General features: G+C 47.9%; 1 protein-coding gene across 1 annotated transcript in view; it reads right to left on the bottom strand.

Moving 5' to 3' along the window:
• Positions 1-747: 747 nt before the first annotated feature.
• Positions 748-19,221, bottom strand: part of CABP1 (calcium binding protein 1) — a 35,540-nt gene continuing 17,066 nt past the window's right edge. Inside the window, exons 3-7 of the mRNA XM_070763607.1 lie at positions 15,736-15,766; positions 13,231-13,374; positions 5,997-6,106; positions 3,030-3,177; positions 748-1,254 (exon numbers count right to left, since the gene is read on the bottom strand). Of these exons, the coding sequence (XP_070619708.1) occupies positions 1,229-1,254; positions 3,030-3,177; positions 5,997-6,106; positions 13,231-13,374; positions 15,736-15,766 (459 nt within the window). The 3' untranslated portion in view covers positions 748-1,228. The remainder of the gene's footprint in view (positions 1,255-3,029; positions 3,178-5,996; positions 6,107-13,230; positions 13,375-15,735; positions 15,767-19,221) is intronic.

Below are 19,221 nucleotides of genomic sequence, written 5' to 3'. Positions count from 1 at the left end.
GCAAGAGAGGACAAGACCCAGCCACTGGGGCCAAGGGGGGCGGGCACAGTCCATTCTGGACTCTTGTCCGGGCAGGTGTGGTCCACACAGCGTGGGAGAAGGATCCGATGCTTTGGCATTTTTTGGGTTCAGGCTGCCACGTGAAGCTATAATCAGCTTATTGATGCAACTAGCATACGACCTGAACGCAGCCACGTTCTCTGCGCCTGCGGTTACAAGTCTAGTTTAGCCTGTTGTGTGAACACAGTTAGGACTCTGTCCAAAAGAGTTGGGTTGCCAATATATAAACCAACAACGTATGTAATGTAGTTTTAATTATATGCTACGTCTGATTGGCTGATGGTGTTGCAGATTGCCATTAGAGGGAGCTAGAGATCACAGTTCTTTCTCTCTGACCGTAGCTCACTCTCTCTGATGTTCTCTCCCTGATATGTTTTGTTAGACATTCTGGTCTCTGTTGTAGCTCACTTGGTAGCTTGGTAGCTTTGTTCACTGTTCATGACAAAAGAAAACTGGTAAGAAAACTTTGTAATGTGATATTCTTCGGACTGTTATTCTGACTATTAGGTGTATGACCTGGACTGTTTATTGGATGGTGTTATTTCTTAAAGCCTGGACCCCCAGTTGCCCCACAATGGCCCCATCATCCCTTGGCAAATAAGAGCCAGGCTCTCGGAGCGTATTTGTTCAATATTTGTTTTTCTGCGCAAACATATATTGGTGCCCCTTAACATGACGGTAGGGAGACAGAAAAACATTCCAGAGGCAAAAAAATCAAGGCGACACAGAGGAGAGGAAGGAGGCATTCGCACGAGGCGCTTTGGCCAAGGAATGGAAGTCCAGAGCATGGTCCACGTCAGGCACTGGTCCCGGGGGCCCCAACCGCATCCAGAGGGCCCCCCTTTCTCATCGCTTTGCAGGGTTGGCTGGAAGAGCAAAAGCAGGCGAGGTGTTGGAAAAGGAGACCTCGACGATGACCAGCCTTCCGTGGCTGTTTCGGGCATGGGCACCACTGCCCTCCCTTGAGGTCGCCTCCCCAGGAGACCCCCGAATCGTTCACAGTGTGGAGAGGGAAGGAGCATCAGGCCAGGTGGAATAGTGAGGCAGGTCACTGCGGCACACCGTCGGTGGGGCAGCCGGCATTGCATAGGAGCTCAGGGCATGGCACGCCACACGGGCCCTTCTGTACCCTCCTGGGCCGGGTCATCGCTCAGCTCAAGGGCCGTCTTCAGCGAGACATCATCCTGACAAACTCTGCAGGAAAGGGAGGAAGTCAGAAAGACAGTGATGGACGGGGGGGGGGGCTTCTCCCACTGACCATGGACTTCTAGGTCAGAGTTTTTCAAAGTTGGCAACTTTAAAGCCCTACATGGCACCGGGCCAGGTTACTTGCGGAAACGCCTTCTGCCATATGAATCTCAGCGATTGCTTAGGTCCCACAGAGTCGGCCTCCTCCAGGTCCTGTCCACTAGACAATGTCGTTTGGCAGGGCCTTCTCTGTGGGGGCCCCGGCCCTCTGGAATCATCTCCACCCTCCTTGTCTTCCGCAAGAGTCTTAACACTCATTTATGTCATCAGGGTTGGGCCAATTAGATCTTAGCCCCTGGCCAATGAATGTTATGTATGGCTGAGGTCTGAATGTGTACGATTGATTTTTAAAATATTAGGGATTTTAGGTCAGTTATTTAGTTAATTAATTGGATTTGCCATTGTATTTTATTGTTTTTATTATGTGTTGTAAGCCACCCTGAGTCTTCGGAGAGGGGCAGCATAGAAAGCCAATTAATAAATAATAATAAATAAACTCCTAGAATTTCCCATTGAAGTCCACACATCTTAACATTGCCAACTTTGAAAAAAACACTGATTTAAATCTCATTTACCAACTCAGATTTACAGCAGCTTTCCAGAAAAAGAGAGCAATTTTGTAAAGGAATTTAGGGGAAGTGTATGAAAGAGACACCCAAAGATAAACCTGAAAAAAGCAGTTATGTGCCCAGAGATAGAAGGAAACAGGGAAAAGAAATTCAGAATAGTGGACCTTGACTTTGCCTAGTACGAGGGTTATCTGGAAAGGAAGGTTACAAGGCCCGTAGCTCTCGTGGGGAATGTTCACGGGGGAAGTTGGTATTCCTATCGTCTAGCGGGAAGCCAGCTGAAGAGAACAAGCAGTTCCAGTGGTCAGTAGATCATCGACTGGCGTTGTGGGGAAGGTTAGAGATGAGTGTCCTCATTCCGTTTCCCGCCATGTGTGAAGTGGGCACTGTAATGCGCTACCAGAATGCTAAGGGCATGAACGCTGCTGCAATGGGTCCCCAAGATGCTTATGGAAGCGCACAAATTCGGCAGAGTCAGTGCCGCCCGAGAATTTCTTGACCATTTTGAGATTGAAGACGAGGCTTTTCTCAACTGTGTAGTGACAGGAGATGAAACTTGGGCTTGTCACCCTACTCCAGAGAGCAAAAGTCAATCAGTGTACTGGCGCCATACCCGTTCTCCTTCAGCCAAAAAATTCGAAACTCAGCAATCAGCGAGAAAAATCTTGGGCACCCATCACAGGAGTGTTCATGCCCTTAGCATCCAGGTAGCATATTACAGCGTGCATTTCGCCCTTGGAGGGAAACAGAACGAGAATGCTCATCTCTAACCTCCAGCCCCTGGCGCTGAGTCTCCCCCATCCCTCGGCTGCGACAGGTACTGAAGCCTCTTACATCAAGACCAGCTTCTTTTTTCCAACCTATGGTACTCAAGTCAGGAGTGGGAGGAGGCCAGAGGCCCCTTTCTGTTCTTGGGGGGGGGGGTTGTTTGTGTGTGTGTGCAGATCACCCCTGTCATTTTCACAGCAGCTGGCTGAGGTCAGCCGTGAAAGGAATTGTGGGGCCCATAGGCCCATGCTGAGCCTTTATTGAGTGCCTCTCAAGAGCTTCTACATGCCATAATAAATAAAGGAGAGACACCTTTTGCCCAGTAGCCACATCTCCCAGCTCTGTAGCCCAATGGACCGGCCCTCCCTCCCTCCATCCCCTCACCTTCAAAGTCCACTCGGCCATCCCCGTTCAGGTCGACATCCCGTATGATCTCCTCTATGTCTCGATGTCCCACCTGCTGCCCAAGGAGCTTCCTCATAGCATCCCGCAGTTCGTTGGTGCTGATTTCTCCGTCTCCGTTGGTGTCGAACTGCACAAAAAGCATGTCGGGAGAAACCCCAGGGTCGGTGGTTCCACAGAGGCTTTCCGTGGACCTCTTCAAAGCTGCACCTGGACCCAACCTAGCCCCACCACGTGACACCTCAATACTTTGAGAGTTTCCCCTTGAAAGCCACTGGCCAATACAGCATTACCATATTTTTTGGAGTATAAGAAGCACCCTTTTCCTCCCTAAAACAGGCTGATAATTTGAGTGCGTCTTCTAATCTAAACGCAGCTTTTTTCCAGCCCTAACTAGCTGCTAACGATGTTCCCAGCTCTTACCTTGCATGTTCTTTCATTGTTTCTCACTGCAAAGAACGTTTTCCAAGCCTTACATCTTTGCAGGGTTCTTGTCATTGCTCTAACTTGCTCCGAATAACTTTCCAGCCCTAACCAGGTGCTAACGATGCTCTCAGCTTTTACCCACTTGCAAGCTCTTTCATTGTTACTCTCTGTGAAGAACGTTTTCCAAGCCCTAAGTCTTTGCAGCAGGATTTTTCCCATTGCTCTACTTGCTCCAACTGTTTCTTTCCAGGTGCTAATGATGTTCCCAGCTCTTACTGGCTTGCAGGCTCTTTCGCTGTTACTCTCTCTGAATAAAGTTTTTTTTAAAGCCCTAACCAGGGGATAAAATAATGTGCTGGCTAAGGACGCTAGCCAGATGAATACCTGGGAAGCAGATTCTTTTCCCTATTTTCCTCTCCAAAAACTAAGGCGCGTCTTATACTCCAAAAAACACAGCAAGTGCAATTACATGGCAAGTGTGAATTGCGCTTTCATTCCACAAGAAGAACCGAGACAAGGCCATTCCTAGGGAAGGGATCTGGCGGGAATAATTCTCGTCCTCGGAGCGGCAGCTGGAAAGCAGGGCCGCGTAGCTCTTCAGACGCCGTCTCCAGAAAGTGCTTTGGCGTGTGCAGGAAAGCAAACCTGACACCTGTCTCCAACCATTTCTCTCAAGCCCTTGTTTTCAAAACTGGTGCGTCTCGCACACTCCACGTGCCACAAGGCAATTTTTTTTGAGAAGCATGTCTACTCCCAACTGGGGAGGAAGCAGTGATGATGGGAAAGAAAACAAGGAGAACAGCAGCAGCAACACCTCCATTATGTCCGACCATTGAGAAAGAAAAAAACCCCACCAAGAGACCTTTGTCCCCTCCCACCCAAAAGAAGAAGGCAGAACTGTTAGTACTGTGTATATAACTATACAATACATAAACTAAGCCAGCAATATATAGTTAAAGGAATTAACACACTATTGCTTTAAGAGCTGGTGTTGCCGTTAGCTACAAATGAGAGTCAGCAGCAGCTCTCTTTCTCGGAACCTAGACTGTACGCTGATTTGTCTATATGATTATTCTATTGTAAGGACTGCTACGTGTAGTAAGAACTATCATATTTTCAGAGTATAAGATGCATTTTTCCTCCCTAAAAGAGGCTGATAATTTGGGTGCGTCTTATATTCTGAATGTGGCTTTTTTCTCCAGCCCTAACTAGCTGCTAACGATCTTCCCAGCTCTCACCTTGCAGGCTCTTTCATTGTTACTCTCTGCAAAGAATGTTTTCCAAGCCCTAAGTCTTTGCAGGGTTTTTTCCATTGCTCTACTTGCTCCGAATGTTTCTTTCCAGGTGCTAATGATCTTCCCAGCTCTTACTGGCTTGCAAGCTCTTTCATTGTTACTCTCTCCAAATAAAGTTTTTTTAAAGCCCTAACCAAGGGATAAAATAATGTGCTGAAGCTGACCAGACTAAGGACGATAGCCAGATGAAGATCTGGTAATGAAATACTTTTCCCTATTTTCCTCCCTCCAAACTAAGGTGCGTCTTATACACCAGTGCATCTTATACTCCAAATATGTGTTCTGATGTTAGTCTATATATATTGATTGAGGCTTGCATTGTATATGTATTGAGAATATTGCCTGCTGTATTTGTGAACCACCAGGACTGTTACTTAATATGACAGTGATGGTGAATCTTTTTTTTCTCGGGTGCCGAAAGTGTACGGGCACATGCTATTGCACATGCGTTAGTGCCCACACTCATAATTCAATAACTGGAGAGGTAAAAAACAGCTTCCCCTGCCTCCCAGAGGCCCTCTGGAGGCCGAAAACAGCCTATTTCCCAACTTCTGGTGGGCCCAGTAGGCTCGTGTTTCAGCCTCCTCAGGCTGCAAAAGGCTTCTCTGGAGCCAGGGGAGGGTAAAAACATCCTCCCCCACCCCTCAAGGCTCTCTGGAAGCCAAAAATCAGCTGGCCAGCACACACATGCACGTTAGAGCTGAGCTAGGGCAACAGCTCACATGTGAGCAGATTATTATTATTATTATTATTATTATTATTATTATTATTATTATTATTATTGTTGTTGTTGTTGTTTTTGTTGTTTTTGTTGTTTTTGTTGTTTTTGTTGCTGCTGTTATTATTGTTGTTGTTGTTATTATTATTATTATTATTATTATTATTATTATTTATTAGACTTGTATGCCATCCCTTTCCGAAGACCCGAAAAGACGGCTCCGTGTGCCACCTGTGGGACCCATGCCAGAGGTTCGCCATCACTGGACTACGATATTTGTCAAATATAAATAATAGTTATACATTTAATATGTGTGGTCTGGTTCTTTGAAGTACTGCTCATGTCTCTGGAACCTTAGCTGGATATCTGCTACCTTCACCTCTGTGCATCCTTTGTAAATCAAGGGTAACTCAGCTTACTCCTCTCCAACTCAAGCCTCCCTCCGGGGAGGAAGAAAAGAGGCCCGCAAGGCCGATTTTGGAATGGGCGACGGTGCCCTTGGTCTCTCACCTCCCTGAAGGCGTCCCGCAGCTCCTTGACCCCAATCATGTCAGCTGTCTCTGCCAGCAGCTTGGGCCCCATCAGTTCCACAAAGTCATCGAAGTCTACGTGGCCGCCCACTGGGGACACAAGGAAGGAGAACGTGCAGAAGGTAGTTACGGCTGAGAACACACAAGCACACACACACCGTCCGAACCCAGAGTCCGACCGCACCGTCTGGATGCTACAGGAGGTGCACAAGCGGCCCCACAAGGGGGCTCCATGCACTGGGGGGGCTCCATGCCGCTTGACCTGTGCCTGAAAGGGCATGGAAACAATTGGGGTCTCAAAAGGAGCAGACCACCCATCCAGCCAAGGCTGCGCCCCCTCCCCTTACTCTCCCTCCACTGCAGTGCTTCTCAATTATTTTCTGTTATAATAATAATAATAGTAATAATAACAGACCTTTATTACAGTCAAAGACCATCAATATAATAAATACAGAACATCCAAGAACCGTTTCAGATTCTTAGAATCTAGACATTTTAGTATCTCTTTGATCCTAGTCTCTGTTATGCCCCCCACACCCACACACACTAGGAAGAAGTAAACATTTTGCATACATACACACACAACTCTCCACCGGGACGACTGTTTGCAATATTTGTCATGTTTTCACTGAAAACACTCAAGCAACTTATCAGCGTGATTGGGGTGTAATGTGTTTAAGTGGTGCCTTAATTTATTTGGCTTCATGCTGTCCCCTGCCATCATTATTAGACACAGTCAACATCCCGGTCTTTCCTCGTCTCCCACTGGAGTCACAGTGAAGCCAAGCGCTACGTACTGTCAAGGTTCCAGGTAGCATCCAAACTAAATCAGAGTCCAAGTCAAAATGCCCAAAGTTCCAATTTATTGCCAATTTATTTACTGGGAAACCTGAATCTGAGTTTCCCATTCAGTTGAAAGTTCACTCCCTTGTCGTTCCCCATCCATAAACCTGTCACGTTGCCCACACAGATTGTGCCAGCGTGGCCAATCCTTCCTCCACTTCCGCTCAGGTGTGTGGGCACAGGATGGCCTTGAACCCCTCGAAAGAATGCTTTGTGGCTGTATCTGTTCCCTCATGAAAATCACCCCGCCCAAGTTACCCCCCCCTGGCATCGCTCCCCTATTTGAGAAGCCCTACTGTTCTGCAACTGCTGGAGGCAGCCTCCGATTCCCCATGTACAGAAGGAAAATAAGTATACTGCTCAAAAAAATAAAGGGGACACTCAGGTAACACATCCTAGATCTGAATGAATGAAATACTTGAATACCTGGAGTTATATTCTGTTGTTTAAGTGTTCCCTTTATTTACGAACTTAATTCGTTCCGTGACCAGGTTCTTAAGTAGAAAAGTTTGTAAGAAGAAGCAATTTTTCCCATAGAAACCAGTGTAAAAGCAAATAATGTGTGCGATTGGGGAAACCACAGGGAGGGGGGAGGTCCTGTTTCTTCCCAGGAGAGTCCTAGATAGGCCCCACAGAGGCTTCTCCCTGGCTTTTCCGGCCCCGTTTTCTCCCAGGAGATTCCTAGAGAGGCACCATGGAGGCTTCTCCCTGCCTTTTCCGGCCTTGTTTCCACCCAGGAGATTCCTAGAGAGGCCCCATGGAGGCTTCTCCCTGCCTTTTCCGGCCTTGTTTCCACCCAGGAGATTCCTAGAGAGGCCCCATGGAGGCTTCTCCCTGCCTTTTCCAGTCCCATTGAGGCTTCTCCTCACCTTTTCTGGCCCTGTTTCCTCCCAGGAGATTTCTAGAGAGGCCCCATGGAGGCTTCTCCTCGCCTTTTCCGGTTACAGTTTCGGAAGCTCGGGTTTGTAAGTGGAAAATGCTTCTTGAGAAGAAGCAAAAAAATCTTGAACACCCGGTTCTTATCTAGAAAAGTTCGTAAGTAGCGGCGTTTGTAGGTAGGGGTACCACTGTATTTTCAAACGCAAGCTTCCTACGTAAAAAAAATGTGTCAAATCTTAGGGTTGTTATGAGTTCCTGTCAGGATGTCACAGTACAAATGTGCACTTAAAATAAACGCATGAGCTGTAGACCTGAAATTGCAAAGATGTGCAATTTCTCACGAGGGTATTTTTCGATCTGAATTTCCTAAATAGACTCGGCATCCTTTTCCCTGCATCCTTTTCTGCCACCAGTTCAGTGGGATAAATCGGGACCAATGTACGTCCACAGCTTGGCATGGAAGGAAAGCAAAGCATCTCTGGATTCAGGCTGACTCATGACCCGAAATATTCCCAGGACGGTAACATTTACGGCTGTGAACCACAGGAGGAACCCTGGATGGCCTCCCTGAAGGAAGAGTGGAAAATATTTTTCTCCAGTGAAACATCCTCATAAATATTTAACAGCTGGAGCAAATCTTTCGCAACGTCGGCAACTTGAAGGCTTTAACTCCCAGAATCTCTCAGTCTCCCATGAATTGGAGTCCACACATATTAAAGCTGCCACAGTTAAGAAACGCCAAGCTAAAAATTGTCTACGGCACTGGTTCTTGGTTTTTTTTACAGCTGATCCTTATTATTTATTTATTTATTACTTAGATTTGTATGCCGCCCCTCTCCGAAGACTCGGGGCGGCTCACAACATGTAAAAAACAAATCATAAGCAATCAGACAGATTTAAAATATTTAAATATTTAAAAAACCCCATATGCTAACAGTCACACACACAGACATACCATGCATAAATTAAACGTGCCGTTAAAGTTTTCAAGAAAATATTGGACAATCATTTAATAATAATAATAACAACAGAGTTGGAAAGGACCTTGGAGGTCTTCTAATCCAACCCTTACTTAGGAGGAACCCTACACTACTTCAGACAAAGGGTTCTCCAACATCTTCTTAAACACTTCCAGTGTTGGAGCATTCACAACTTCTGGAGGCAAGCTGTTCCACTGATCAACTGTTCTGACTGTCAGGAAATTTCTCCTTAGTTCTACCTTACTTCTCTCCTTGTTTAGTTTCCACCCATTGCTTCTTGTTCTACCCCCAGGTGCTTTGGAGAATAGGTTGACTCCCTCTTCTTTCGGGCAACCCTGAGATATTGGAAGACTGCTATCATGTCTCCCCTGGTCCTTCTTTTCATTAAACTAGCCATGCCCAGTTCTTGCAACCGTTCTTCATATGTTTTAGCCTCCAGTCCCCTAATCATCTTTGTTGCTCTTCTCTGCACTCTTTCTAGAGTCTCAACATCCTTTTTGCATCGTGACGACCAAAACTGGATGCCCTATTCCAAGTGTGGACTTATGAAGTGGTGTTAACACTTCACGTGATCTTGATTCTATCCCTCTATTGATGCAGCCTAGAACTGTGTTGGCTTTTTTGGCAGCTGCTGCACACGGCTGGCTCCTATTTAAATGGTTGTCCACTAGGACTCCAAGATCCCTCTCACAATTACAAGGTACCACATATACTGTACCTGTGCATTTTGTTTTTCTTACCTAAATAGTGACTTTCTTCACTATTGAATTTCATTTTCTTAGATAGCGCTGAGCAGTGGTTGGACTAGAACATTCTAAGTTCCCTTGCAGCCCCTTAATTCTATGCTTGGTATAAAAAGAGTTGCTAACAGGGCAGAGTGCAGGGCATGGGGACCGGCTCTATGGAACCAACTCCCCCCCCCCTTGATGTCTGTACTGCTCTCCCCCCCACCGGCCTTCTGAAAGGCTGCAAAGACCTGGCTTTGCCAGCAGGCCTGGGGGCCACGAATGCTAACATCTGTCACGGCCGAATTAGGATTGATTGGTAATGCATGTTTGTTTTCATTAGACTGCTCAGTGGGTTTTATAATGGTTTTTTAAAATTGTTTTTAGCATTTAGCATTTGACATTTTTCACTACTGTATTGTACACTGCTCAAAAAAATAAACAACTTAATAAACATTTAAACAAGAGAATATAACTCCAAGTATTCAATGAGAATATTTCACTCATTCAGATCTGGCATGTGTTATTTGAATGTTCCCTTTATTTTTAATTTTTTTTTGAGCAGTGTATTTTTATATTGTTGTAAGCCGCCCTGAGTCCCACGGGATTGGGTGGCATAGAAGTCAAATTAATAACATGAAATAAAAATAAAGAGGGGATAAATGGCCAAGGCCCTTGACTGGGGCAGGAATCGATGGGCTCGGCTTGGAGGTTCAGGTTTATACAGGCACACAGATCAGATTAACGGAGCTGGAAGCGCCCTTGTGGGTCATTTAGTCCAACCCCCCCATGCAAGCAGACCCTATACCAGTGTGGGCGAACCTTTTCAGGCCTGAGTGCCGAAATGGGAGTGTGTATGCATGTGCCAGAAACCGGATGCGCACTGGGCAGCTTTCTGGCCCAGTTTCCGGCATGGGCATGCTGCTTGGTCTTCGGGTTTCTGGAACGCATGCGTGTGCATGCAAAAACCCGATTGATGGTGCACATGTGTGTGCTTGGAGGATGATATTCCGGTTTCTGGCACATGTATGCGCACTGGTCACCTGGTTTTCAGGCTGGCTGCTGTGCATGTGTGCAGCAGAAACCAAAAGATCGTGTTCCTGGGGTGCACATGTGGCCTGGGCAGCTGTCTGTCTGATTTTCAGCGCTCCTGCACGCTTGATGCCCAGCTGGCGTGCCAGAACCTGAAAGAGCAACAGGCGACAGCTTGCGTGGCCACAGAGATGGCTCTGCGTGCCACTTCTGGCACATATACCGTAGGTTCACCATCACGGCCCTACACCATTTCTGACAAGTGGCAGTTCAGTCTCTTCTTGAAACTTCCAGTGTTGGAGCGCTCACAACCTCCGCAGGCAACTTCTGCTCCACGGGTTGATCGCTCTCACCATCAGAAAGTTATTTCCGGGTTGAATCTCTTCTTGGTCAGCTTCCATCCATTGTTCCTTGTCTGGCCTTTGGGTGCCTTGGAAAATAGGTTGACTCCCTCCTCTCTGGGGCAGCCCCTCAAATATAGGAAGACTGGCGTTATATTGGAATATTATATTGGAATAAATATTGAAAGACGTCTCTTCACTAGCCAGGCCCAGTTCCTGCAACCATTTGTATGTTTTAGCCTCCAGTCCCCTCACTGTCTTGGTTGCTCTTCTCTGCACTCTTTCTAGAGTCTCAACATCTTTTTTAATATATACGTGTGTACACACACAGATGCGTGCATGTACACACACACACACACGCCCCAGAGGCAAGGCACAGCCACAGCCTGGAGACCAGGACAGTTCTTAGCACCGGGATTCCTTTTTCTCCTTAACATTCCAAGATGGCAGCCTGACCAGACCTGCACACGTGTCGCTTTCTCCTTTTTCTGAACTTCTAAAGAGTTGCTTATTTCCCAAAACAAACGGATGCTTTGTCTCGAAGGAGGCATCATAGAAACATAGAAACATAGAAGACTGACGGCAGAAAAAGACCTCATGATCCATCTAGTCTGCCCTTATACTATTTCCTGTATTTTATCTTAGGATGGATATATGTTTATCCCAGGCATGTTTAAATTCAGTGACTGTGGATTTATCTACAATGTCTGCTGGAAGTTTGTTCCAAGGATCTACTACTCTTTCAGTCAAATAATATTTTCTCACGTTGCTTTTGATCTTTTCCCCAACTAACTTCAGATTGTGTCCCCTTGTTCTTGTGTCCACTTTCCTATTAAAAACACTTCCCTCCTGGACCTTATTTAACCCTTTAACCTATTTAAATGTTTCGATCATGTCCCCCCTTTTCCTTCTGTCCTCCAGACTATACAGATTGAGTTCATTAAGTCTTTCCTGATATGTTTTATGCTTAAGACCTTCCACCATTCTTGTAGGGCGCTTCAAGCCAATGGCGGGTCCCCTGATGGAGTCAAGCCTCCGATTCCCTGCTGCTTCGGCTGCTAAGTTGCCGCAAAATAATTGCTGCTGCCCTTCTCGAGAGGAAAGGGCAAGACCAGAACCGAGCCGTCTTGCCAGGCCAACTGGAACTGATTGAAACCAACCGCAGCCTGGTTTCCGTGCCCGCAGCAAGACGGCAGGAACCCTGGAGGAAAGGGAGGCAGCAAAGCGAGAGGGCGACTGTGCAGGCAGGAGTCGCATTCCCGTCTCCATCTGGCCTTGCGGATGGGAATGGTGCTCGGGGGACGATCCTTCTGCTGGCTTAGCTCGGAGGCTGCGGGAGGAGGCGCAGGAAGCTGAGCAGAGCCCCTCCCTCAGTATCGGGGAGAGGACACCACACCGTTAGCATAATTGGAACTGGACTGCACGCACGTTGGAGCGAATTTTGGCTTCTGTGCAAAATCTCACGAGAGGATGCCCGTGTGCACGAGTTTTCAACGAATTTTGGTGGGTTTTTTTTGCTTCCACATGTGCACGGAAGCAAAACGATCACTGAAATCTCACGCACCAGTGTGTGCTCGCGAGATTTGCCCCCTGTGCATGTGCAGAAGCCAAATCTCACTCCAACGCCCGCACACGCAGGCCAAATGCATGCATGCATTTGCTGGTCACCTGGAGCTGCACCGGTAGCGGCAGTAATAATAATAATAATAATAATAATTAATAATAATTTATTAGATTTGTATGCCATCCCTCTCCGAAGACTTGGAGCGGCTCATAACAGCGATAAACAATGTGACAAACCTAATACAGTAATCCCTCGCTACTTCGCGGTTCATCTTTTGTGGATTCGCTACTTCACGGGTTTTCAAATGGGGCTTAAGACCTCCATTGAAAATTCATAAAATTCTTCTACAGTACTCCTGTACTTAAAGAAACTGGTAGGATATCACCTGTAGTTCCATCTGAGAAATATTATAGAATGACTGTTTCATGCAAAGGGTGGGTTTTAAAAGTCCAAATTACTCGTTAAATACATTAAAAAATATATTTCCTGTACTTCACGGGAATTTGTTTTTCACGGTCGGTCTTGGAACGCATCCCCGCAAAAAACGAATTTAAAAATGAAAAATGAATGTAAACCTGCCTGGGATAAACATAGATCCACCCTGAGATAAAATACAGAAAATAGTATAAGGGCAGACTAGATGGACCAGGAGGTCTTTTTATGCTGTCAACCTTCTATGTTTCCATGATCAAGCCTGGGTTCTACTTGAGCAAGGAAGCAGGCAGAGGAGGATGGGCCAGAGAGAGGAAAAGCATCCAGGAGAGGCTGGGGGACGGCCAGCACACACACACACACACACACACACACACACACACACACAGGAGCAGGCAGGTGGGTGGTTGCCACTCACAGTTCATGTTAATCTGCTGCGACAGCTCGATCAGCTCCATCTCGGTGGGCATGTACCCCATGGTCCTCATGCAGTTGCCCAGGTCTCGGCAGTTGATGAAGCCGTCTCGGTCTCGGTCAAACTCCTTGAAGGCTTCTCTCAGCTCTGGGAGGGGGGGAGGCAAATGATTGATTGATTGATTAATTGGATTTCTATGCCGTCCCTCTCCGAAGACTCGGGGCGGCTTACAACATATAAAAACAGTAGGTTACAATAAGATTAAATCCAATTAAATTAAAATTGCATAGCTATCTAAAATCCCTAATTATATTAAAAATCAATCACACCCATTTGTGTAGCAATCACACAATCATTTGTTGGCCAGGGGCTAAGATCTAATCGGCCCAAGCCTGGTGACATAAGTGAGTCTTAAGATTCTTACGAAAGGTGAGGAGGGTGAAGGCAGCGCGAATCTCTGGGGGAAGCTGTTTCCAGAGGGCCGGGCCCCCACAGAGAAGGCTCTTCCCCTGGGCATGACTGTCCATCATCCTTCTCCATCATCCATGTGATAGTGTGTCAAGCTTAGCAATCCTGGGTGATATTTCATTGCAGTACCATATAAGGTTAAAGGTAGAATGTAAGCATGCTAATGCTGAGTCATTGGGTGCGAACTGCAACCTGATTGGGCCACAGCATTATAAGATGCAAATCAACTTCACCATCCCCTTGGGGTCGTTTGCTGTTGATGGTGGTTGTTGGTTGGCTGGCTGGAGCAGTTTGAGCATGAGCTAGATATTGAGTAGAACTGAGATAGTGATACGAAGAAACCTGGATTGGTATCTACTTGCAACCTGGATTGGTTGACTATCTACTTGTCAGTAAGCTGAATATAGCTGATGTGAAGTTCCTGTATATAGAAGATTGAAGATATTTTTCACTGAAGAGTAAACACTGTTGTTTTCTACAAATCTGTCTTCATCATTTATCTGGTTCATTAAATTGCTACATATAATGTTAAGAAGCAAAATGTTTTACAAAACGTTTTACCAAGGAAGTCCGGGGACCTTTTGGAAAGAAAACACCTTTGGGGTAAAGCCACATACGACTCCACTCAAAGCAACTCAGATCATTACGTTCGGCTTGTGTTTTATTATTTCCATTTGATTTTTTTCTTAAGTTTCCCTTTTGTAGCCCGTTTTGCCATTCTAATTGAGGTTTTTAATGTTCTTCTTCTAATGTCAGTTGTTCTGGTCTTTTTTTCCTATTTTTTTTCCTTGCCATAAAAGTTATAGCTAATCCACTAATGTATCCTTTGGGGTAAAGCCACATAGGATTCCACTCAGAGGTTCTCTGAGGATCATGGTTTAAACCAGTGTTTCCCAACCTTGGCAACTTGAAGGTATCTGGACTTCAACTCCCAGAATTCTGGGATTTGAAGTCCAAATATCTTCAAGTTGCCAAGGTTGGGAAACACTGGTTTAAACTAGTGGTCCTCAATCCCTGGGCTGTGGCCCATTCAGAACCGGGCCACACAAATGGCAGGCAAACACACAGGCGTGTGAAGCTCCCCTTGTGAGACCGGTGGTCATTCACACTCACACCTTCCACTCATACACAACCAGAGGTGGGCTGCTAGGGTGGGTGCTCGCTCCCGTGGCTCTGAGTGCTAGCGGAGTCCAGCGCAATTATGCTACCGCACTTGGGCAGGGAGTGAAATCGCGCAGACACGCAGGGGCACCTGTGGCTCAGGTGCAGTAGCGTAATTGTGCTGGAGTATGCTAGCACTCAAGAACCACGGGGGCGAGCACACCTTAGAAGCCCACCTCTGTGCACAACCATTCCTCCCCCTCCCTTGCCCACGGCCAGGCTGCCAAGCCAAAAAAGTTGGAGATCACTGGTTTAAACTAAGGACCTCTCCAAAATTCACTTCGTGTCTCTTTGCTCTCCTCCCCCAGGCAGAGATGGATCCCAGATCACTTTTAGTGAATCCAGAGTCCCAGGTTCTTATTCTGGCACCCCAGCCAGATGCTTCCCTGCCGCCGATTCAAATTCCCCACTTTCAAATCAATCTGCCACCCAAACATGTTTCTCCAGTTTTCACACTTCTCGGAATGTATGTCAGAATGCAAGTTTTCACACAAAATGTAATCTAATCTGTGTACGTTTGTGGGTGGGAAATACGGAGCAACTGCTTTCAGAGATAGATTGGTCGAGAGGTGAGAGAGAGAGAGAGAGAGAGAGAGAGAGCACGTACATAAATGCATGTGAATTTTTATAACTTTAAAAAAAAAGTTACTGGAGAACTAAAGATTGAGAAAAACAGGATTTGTAGTTTCCAAACTGAATGGCCCCCTTCCCCTGTGACAATCCTCTAACCCAGGGGGTCTCCCCACCTGGCAACTTGAAGACTTGTGGCTGAGGAAATCTGGGTGTTGAAGTCCAGCAGCCTTAGCTGCTCAATGTGGAGACCCCACCCCACCCACTCGAAAACAGTTTTTAAAAGAGAGAGAGAGAGAGAGATCTCACCGTCAATTTCTTCTGGTCGCAGCTCTCTGTCCTGCAGGGGGGGAAATTGCTGTGGTTAAAACTGGCTCTTCCTCAGAGCATACACAGAGCGCACGGACATGGGAAGTGAGGGAAAGGCAGGAGGGACCAAGAGGAGGTCATTGGGTCCAGTAGACACTCTGGCCAAGAGCGTTTGCAGCCAAATCCCCACCCCCACCCTGTGGCTCATCCATGTAACTCAGAGGCACCTGAAGGAAAAACCTCCCTGTCAAGGACAGAGGACGGCAGGTGTGATAGAGGGGGTGGGTGGGAGGGAGGGCCCCTTTTTCGGGTGAGGGGTAGGACTGGAAGACCTCCAGGTTCCCCTTCTGTTATTCTGTTCTGTTACTCTTCTTTCTCTCAATACGTGTAACCATCGCATGAAGCCCCAGTTTGGAATGGCATAGGATGGAAGTCTTCAACTTGGCAACTTTTAAACTTCTGGACCTCAACTCCCAGAATTTCGGGAGTGGAAGTCCACAAGTCTTAAAGTTGCCAGGTTTGAAGACCTCAGGTATAGAATCTCCTGTCACAGGGAGGGGCTCCGCCTAGAGGACCTCCAAGGACTAGAGGGGCTTGGGCTACAGGACCTCCAAGGACTAGAAGACCTCCAAGGGCTAGAGGGGCTCGGACAACAGGATCTCCAAGGACTAGAAGACCTCCAAGGGCTAGAGGGGCTTGGGCTACAGGACCTCCAAGGACTAGAAGACCTCCAAGGGCTAGAGGGGCTTGGACAACAGGATCTCCAAGGACTAGAAGACCTCCAAGGGCTAGAGGGGCTTGGGCTACAGGACCTCCAAGGACTAGAAGACCTCCAAGGGCTAGAGGGGCTCGGACAACAGGATCTCCAAGGACTAGAAGACCTCCAAGAGCTAGAGGGGCTCGGACAACAAGATCTCCAAGGACTAGAAGACTTCCAAGGGCTAGAGGGGCTTGGGCTACAGGACCTCCAAGGACTAGAAGATTTCCAAGGGCTAGAGGGGCTCGGACAACAGGATCTCCAAGGACTAGAAGACCTCCAAGGGCTAGAGGGGCTCGGACAACAGGATCTCCAAGACTAGAAGACCTCCAAGGGCTAGAGGGGCTTGGGCTACAGGACCTCCAAGGACTAGAAGACCTCCAAGGGCTAGAGGGGCTTGGGCTACAGGACCTCCAAGGACTAGAAGACCTCCAAGGGCTAGAGGGGCTTGGGCTACAGGATCTCCAAGGACTAGAAGACTTCCAAGGGCTAGAGGGGCTTGGGCTACAGGATCTCCAAGGACTAGAAGATCTCCAAGGGCTAGAGGGGCTCGAACAACAGGATCTCCAAGGACTAGAAGACCTCCAAGGGCTAGAGGGGCTCGGACAACAGGATCTCCAAGGACTAGAAGACTTCCAAGGACTAGAGGGGCTTGGGCTACAGGACCTCCAAGGACTAGAAGACTTCCAAGGGCTAGAGGGGCTCAGACAACAGGATCTCCAAGGACTAGAAGACCTCCAAGGGCTAGAGGGGCTCGGACAACAGGATCTCCAAGACTAGAAGACCTCCAAGGGCTAGAGGGGCTTGGGCTACAGGACCTCCAAGGACTAGAAGACCTCCAAGGGCTAGAGGGGCTTGGGCTACAGGATCTCCAAGGACTAGAAGACTTCCAAGGGCTAGAGGGGCTCGGACAACAGGATCTCCAAGGATTAGAACACCTCCAAGGGCTAGAGGGGCTCGGACAACAGGATCTCCAAGGACTAGAAGACCTCCAAGGGCTAGAGGGGCTTGGGCTACAGGATCTCCAAGGACTAGAAGACTTCCAAGGGCTAGAGGGGCTCGGACAACAGGATCTCCAAGGACTAGAAGACCTCCAAGGGCTAGAGGGGCTCGGACAACAGGATCTCCAAGGACTAGAAGACCTCCAAGGGCTAGAGGGGCTCGGGCTACAGGATCTCCAAGGACTAGAAGACCTCCAAGGGCTATAGGGGCTCGGACAACAGGATCTCCAAGGACTAGAAGACCTCCAAGGGCTATAGGGGCTCGGACAACAGGATCTCCAAGGACTAGAAGACCTCCAAGGGCTAGAGGGGCTTGGGCTACAGGACCTCCAAGGACTAGAAGACCTCCAAGGGCTAGAGGGGCTTGGGCTACAGGATCTCCAAGGACTAGAAGACCTCCAAGGGATAGAGGGGCTTGGGCTACAGGACCTCCAAGGACTAGAAGACCTCCAAGGGCTAGAGGGGCTCGGACTACAGGACCTTCAAGGACTAGAAGACCTCCAAGGGCTAGAGGGGCTCAGGCTACAAGACCTCCAAGGACTAGAAGACCTTCAAGGGCTAGAGGGGCTCGGACAACAGGATCTCCAAGGGCTAGAGGGGCTCAGGCTAGAGGACTTCCAACCCTATTCGTGTACATTCTATGTTCCTTCCACCCTGCTGTCCAGGGAAGCAAGCATGGCCCAGCCTTGGCCCAGAAGTGTCGTTATCTGGTGCCAATTAGGAAAGGGATACTGGGGGGGGGAAGGTGGGTGCAAAGGTCAAGAAAGCCGTGAAGCAGCCAAGATGGGCCCTGCGCTTCAGAGGTAGAGGAAGAAAACTCTGTGGCTGCCTTGCATGGAAGCCAACCCAGCTGGAAATGCGCTGCTTAAGGGGGAAGCGTCATCTCTTCTTCCATCGGATGCTTCTGCTGGCTCCTTCCCAGCCCCCCTTCCCCAACCTCCTTGTCCACCTGCCACGCTTCTGTCCCCAGCCAGGGGTGGCTCCAAAAGCAGCAGGCAGTCAATCCCTCCCAGCCCCCCCTCCTTTCAAGATCCCCCCTCCCCCTTCCTCTTGCCAGGCTGAGGGCAGGAGGGGTGAGCGGGAGAGGCTGCGGAAGGAGAGAAAGTGGCTTCATTGCTGAGGGGCAACCTCTGCGAGAGATCAGTTGCAGCCATTGGCTGGTTTGGGGCAAGGATCCCTCAAGGACGCGGAGAGAGAAATCAGGCAACCACGGCAATAGCCCCCCCCCCCCAAATCTGGAGCTGAACCCAGCCAGATGTCTGGCAGAGCAGCTGAGAGGGAGGGTTAAATAATTTTTAAGGTGCCCCAGGAGAGCTCTGGAGAAGAAGGATCCCCTAATAGGCATCCTGGTGGAATGATGGGCTTGCAATGTTTGGCACACAAAGGAGATGGCCCAAGCGTTTACTCTTCTTTTACTAATATTTGACTTTGTTGATTGTAGATACTATTTACTGTTGTAAGCCTCCCTGAGTCCCATTGGGATTGGGCAGCATTGAAGTCAAATTAATTAAATTAAGTTAAACTAATAACCGTATTGTTCAGAGTGTAAGACGCACCCTTTTCCTCCCTAACAGAGGCTGATAATTTGTGTGCTGCTTATTCTCTGAATTTAGTTTTTTTTTTCCAGCCCTAACTAGCTGCCAATGGTCTTCCCAGCTCTTACCTTGCAGGTTCTCTCATTGTTTCTCTCTGCAAAGAATGTTTTCCAAGCCCTAAGTCTTTGCAGGG

This window comes from Erythrolamprus reginae, chromosome 10 (assembly GCF_031021105.1).
Source record: "Erythrolamprus reginae isolate rEryReg1 chromosome 10, rEryReg1.hap1, whole genome shotgun sequence".
Lineage (NCBI taxonomy): Eukaryota > Metazoa > Chordata > Lepidosauria > Squamata > Dipsadidae > Erythrolamprus > Erythrolamprus reginae.
Note: the sequence above shows the minus strand (reverse complement) of the source record. Positions and strands in the feature narration are given on the sequence as shown.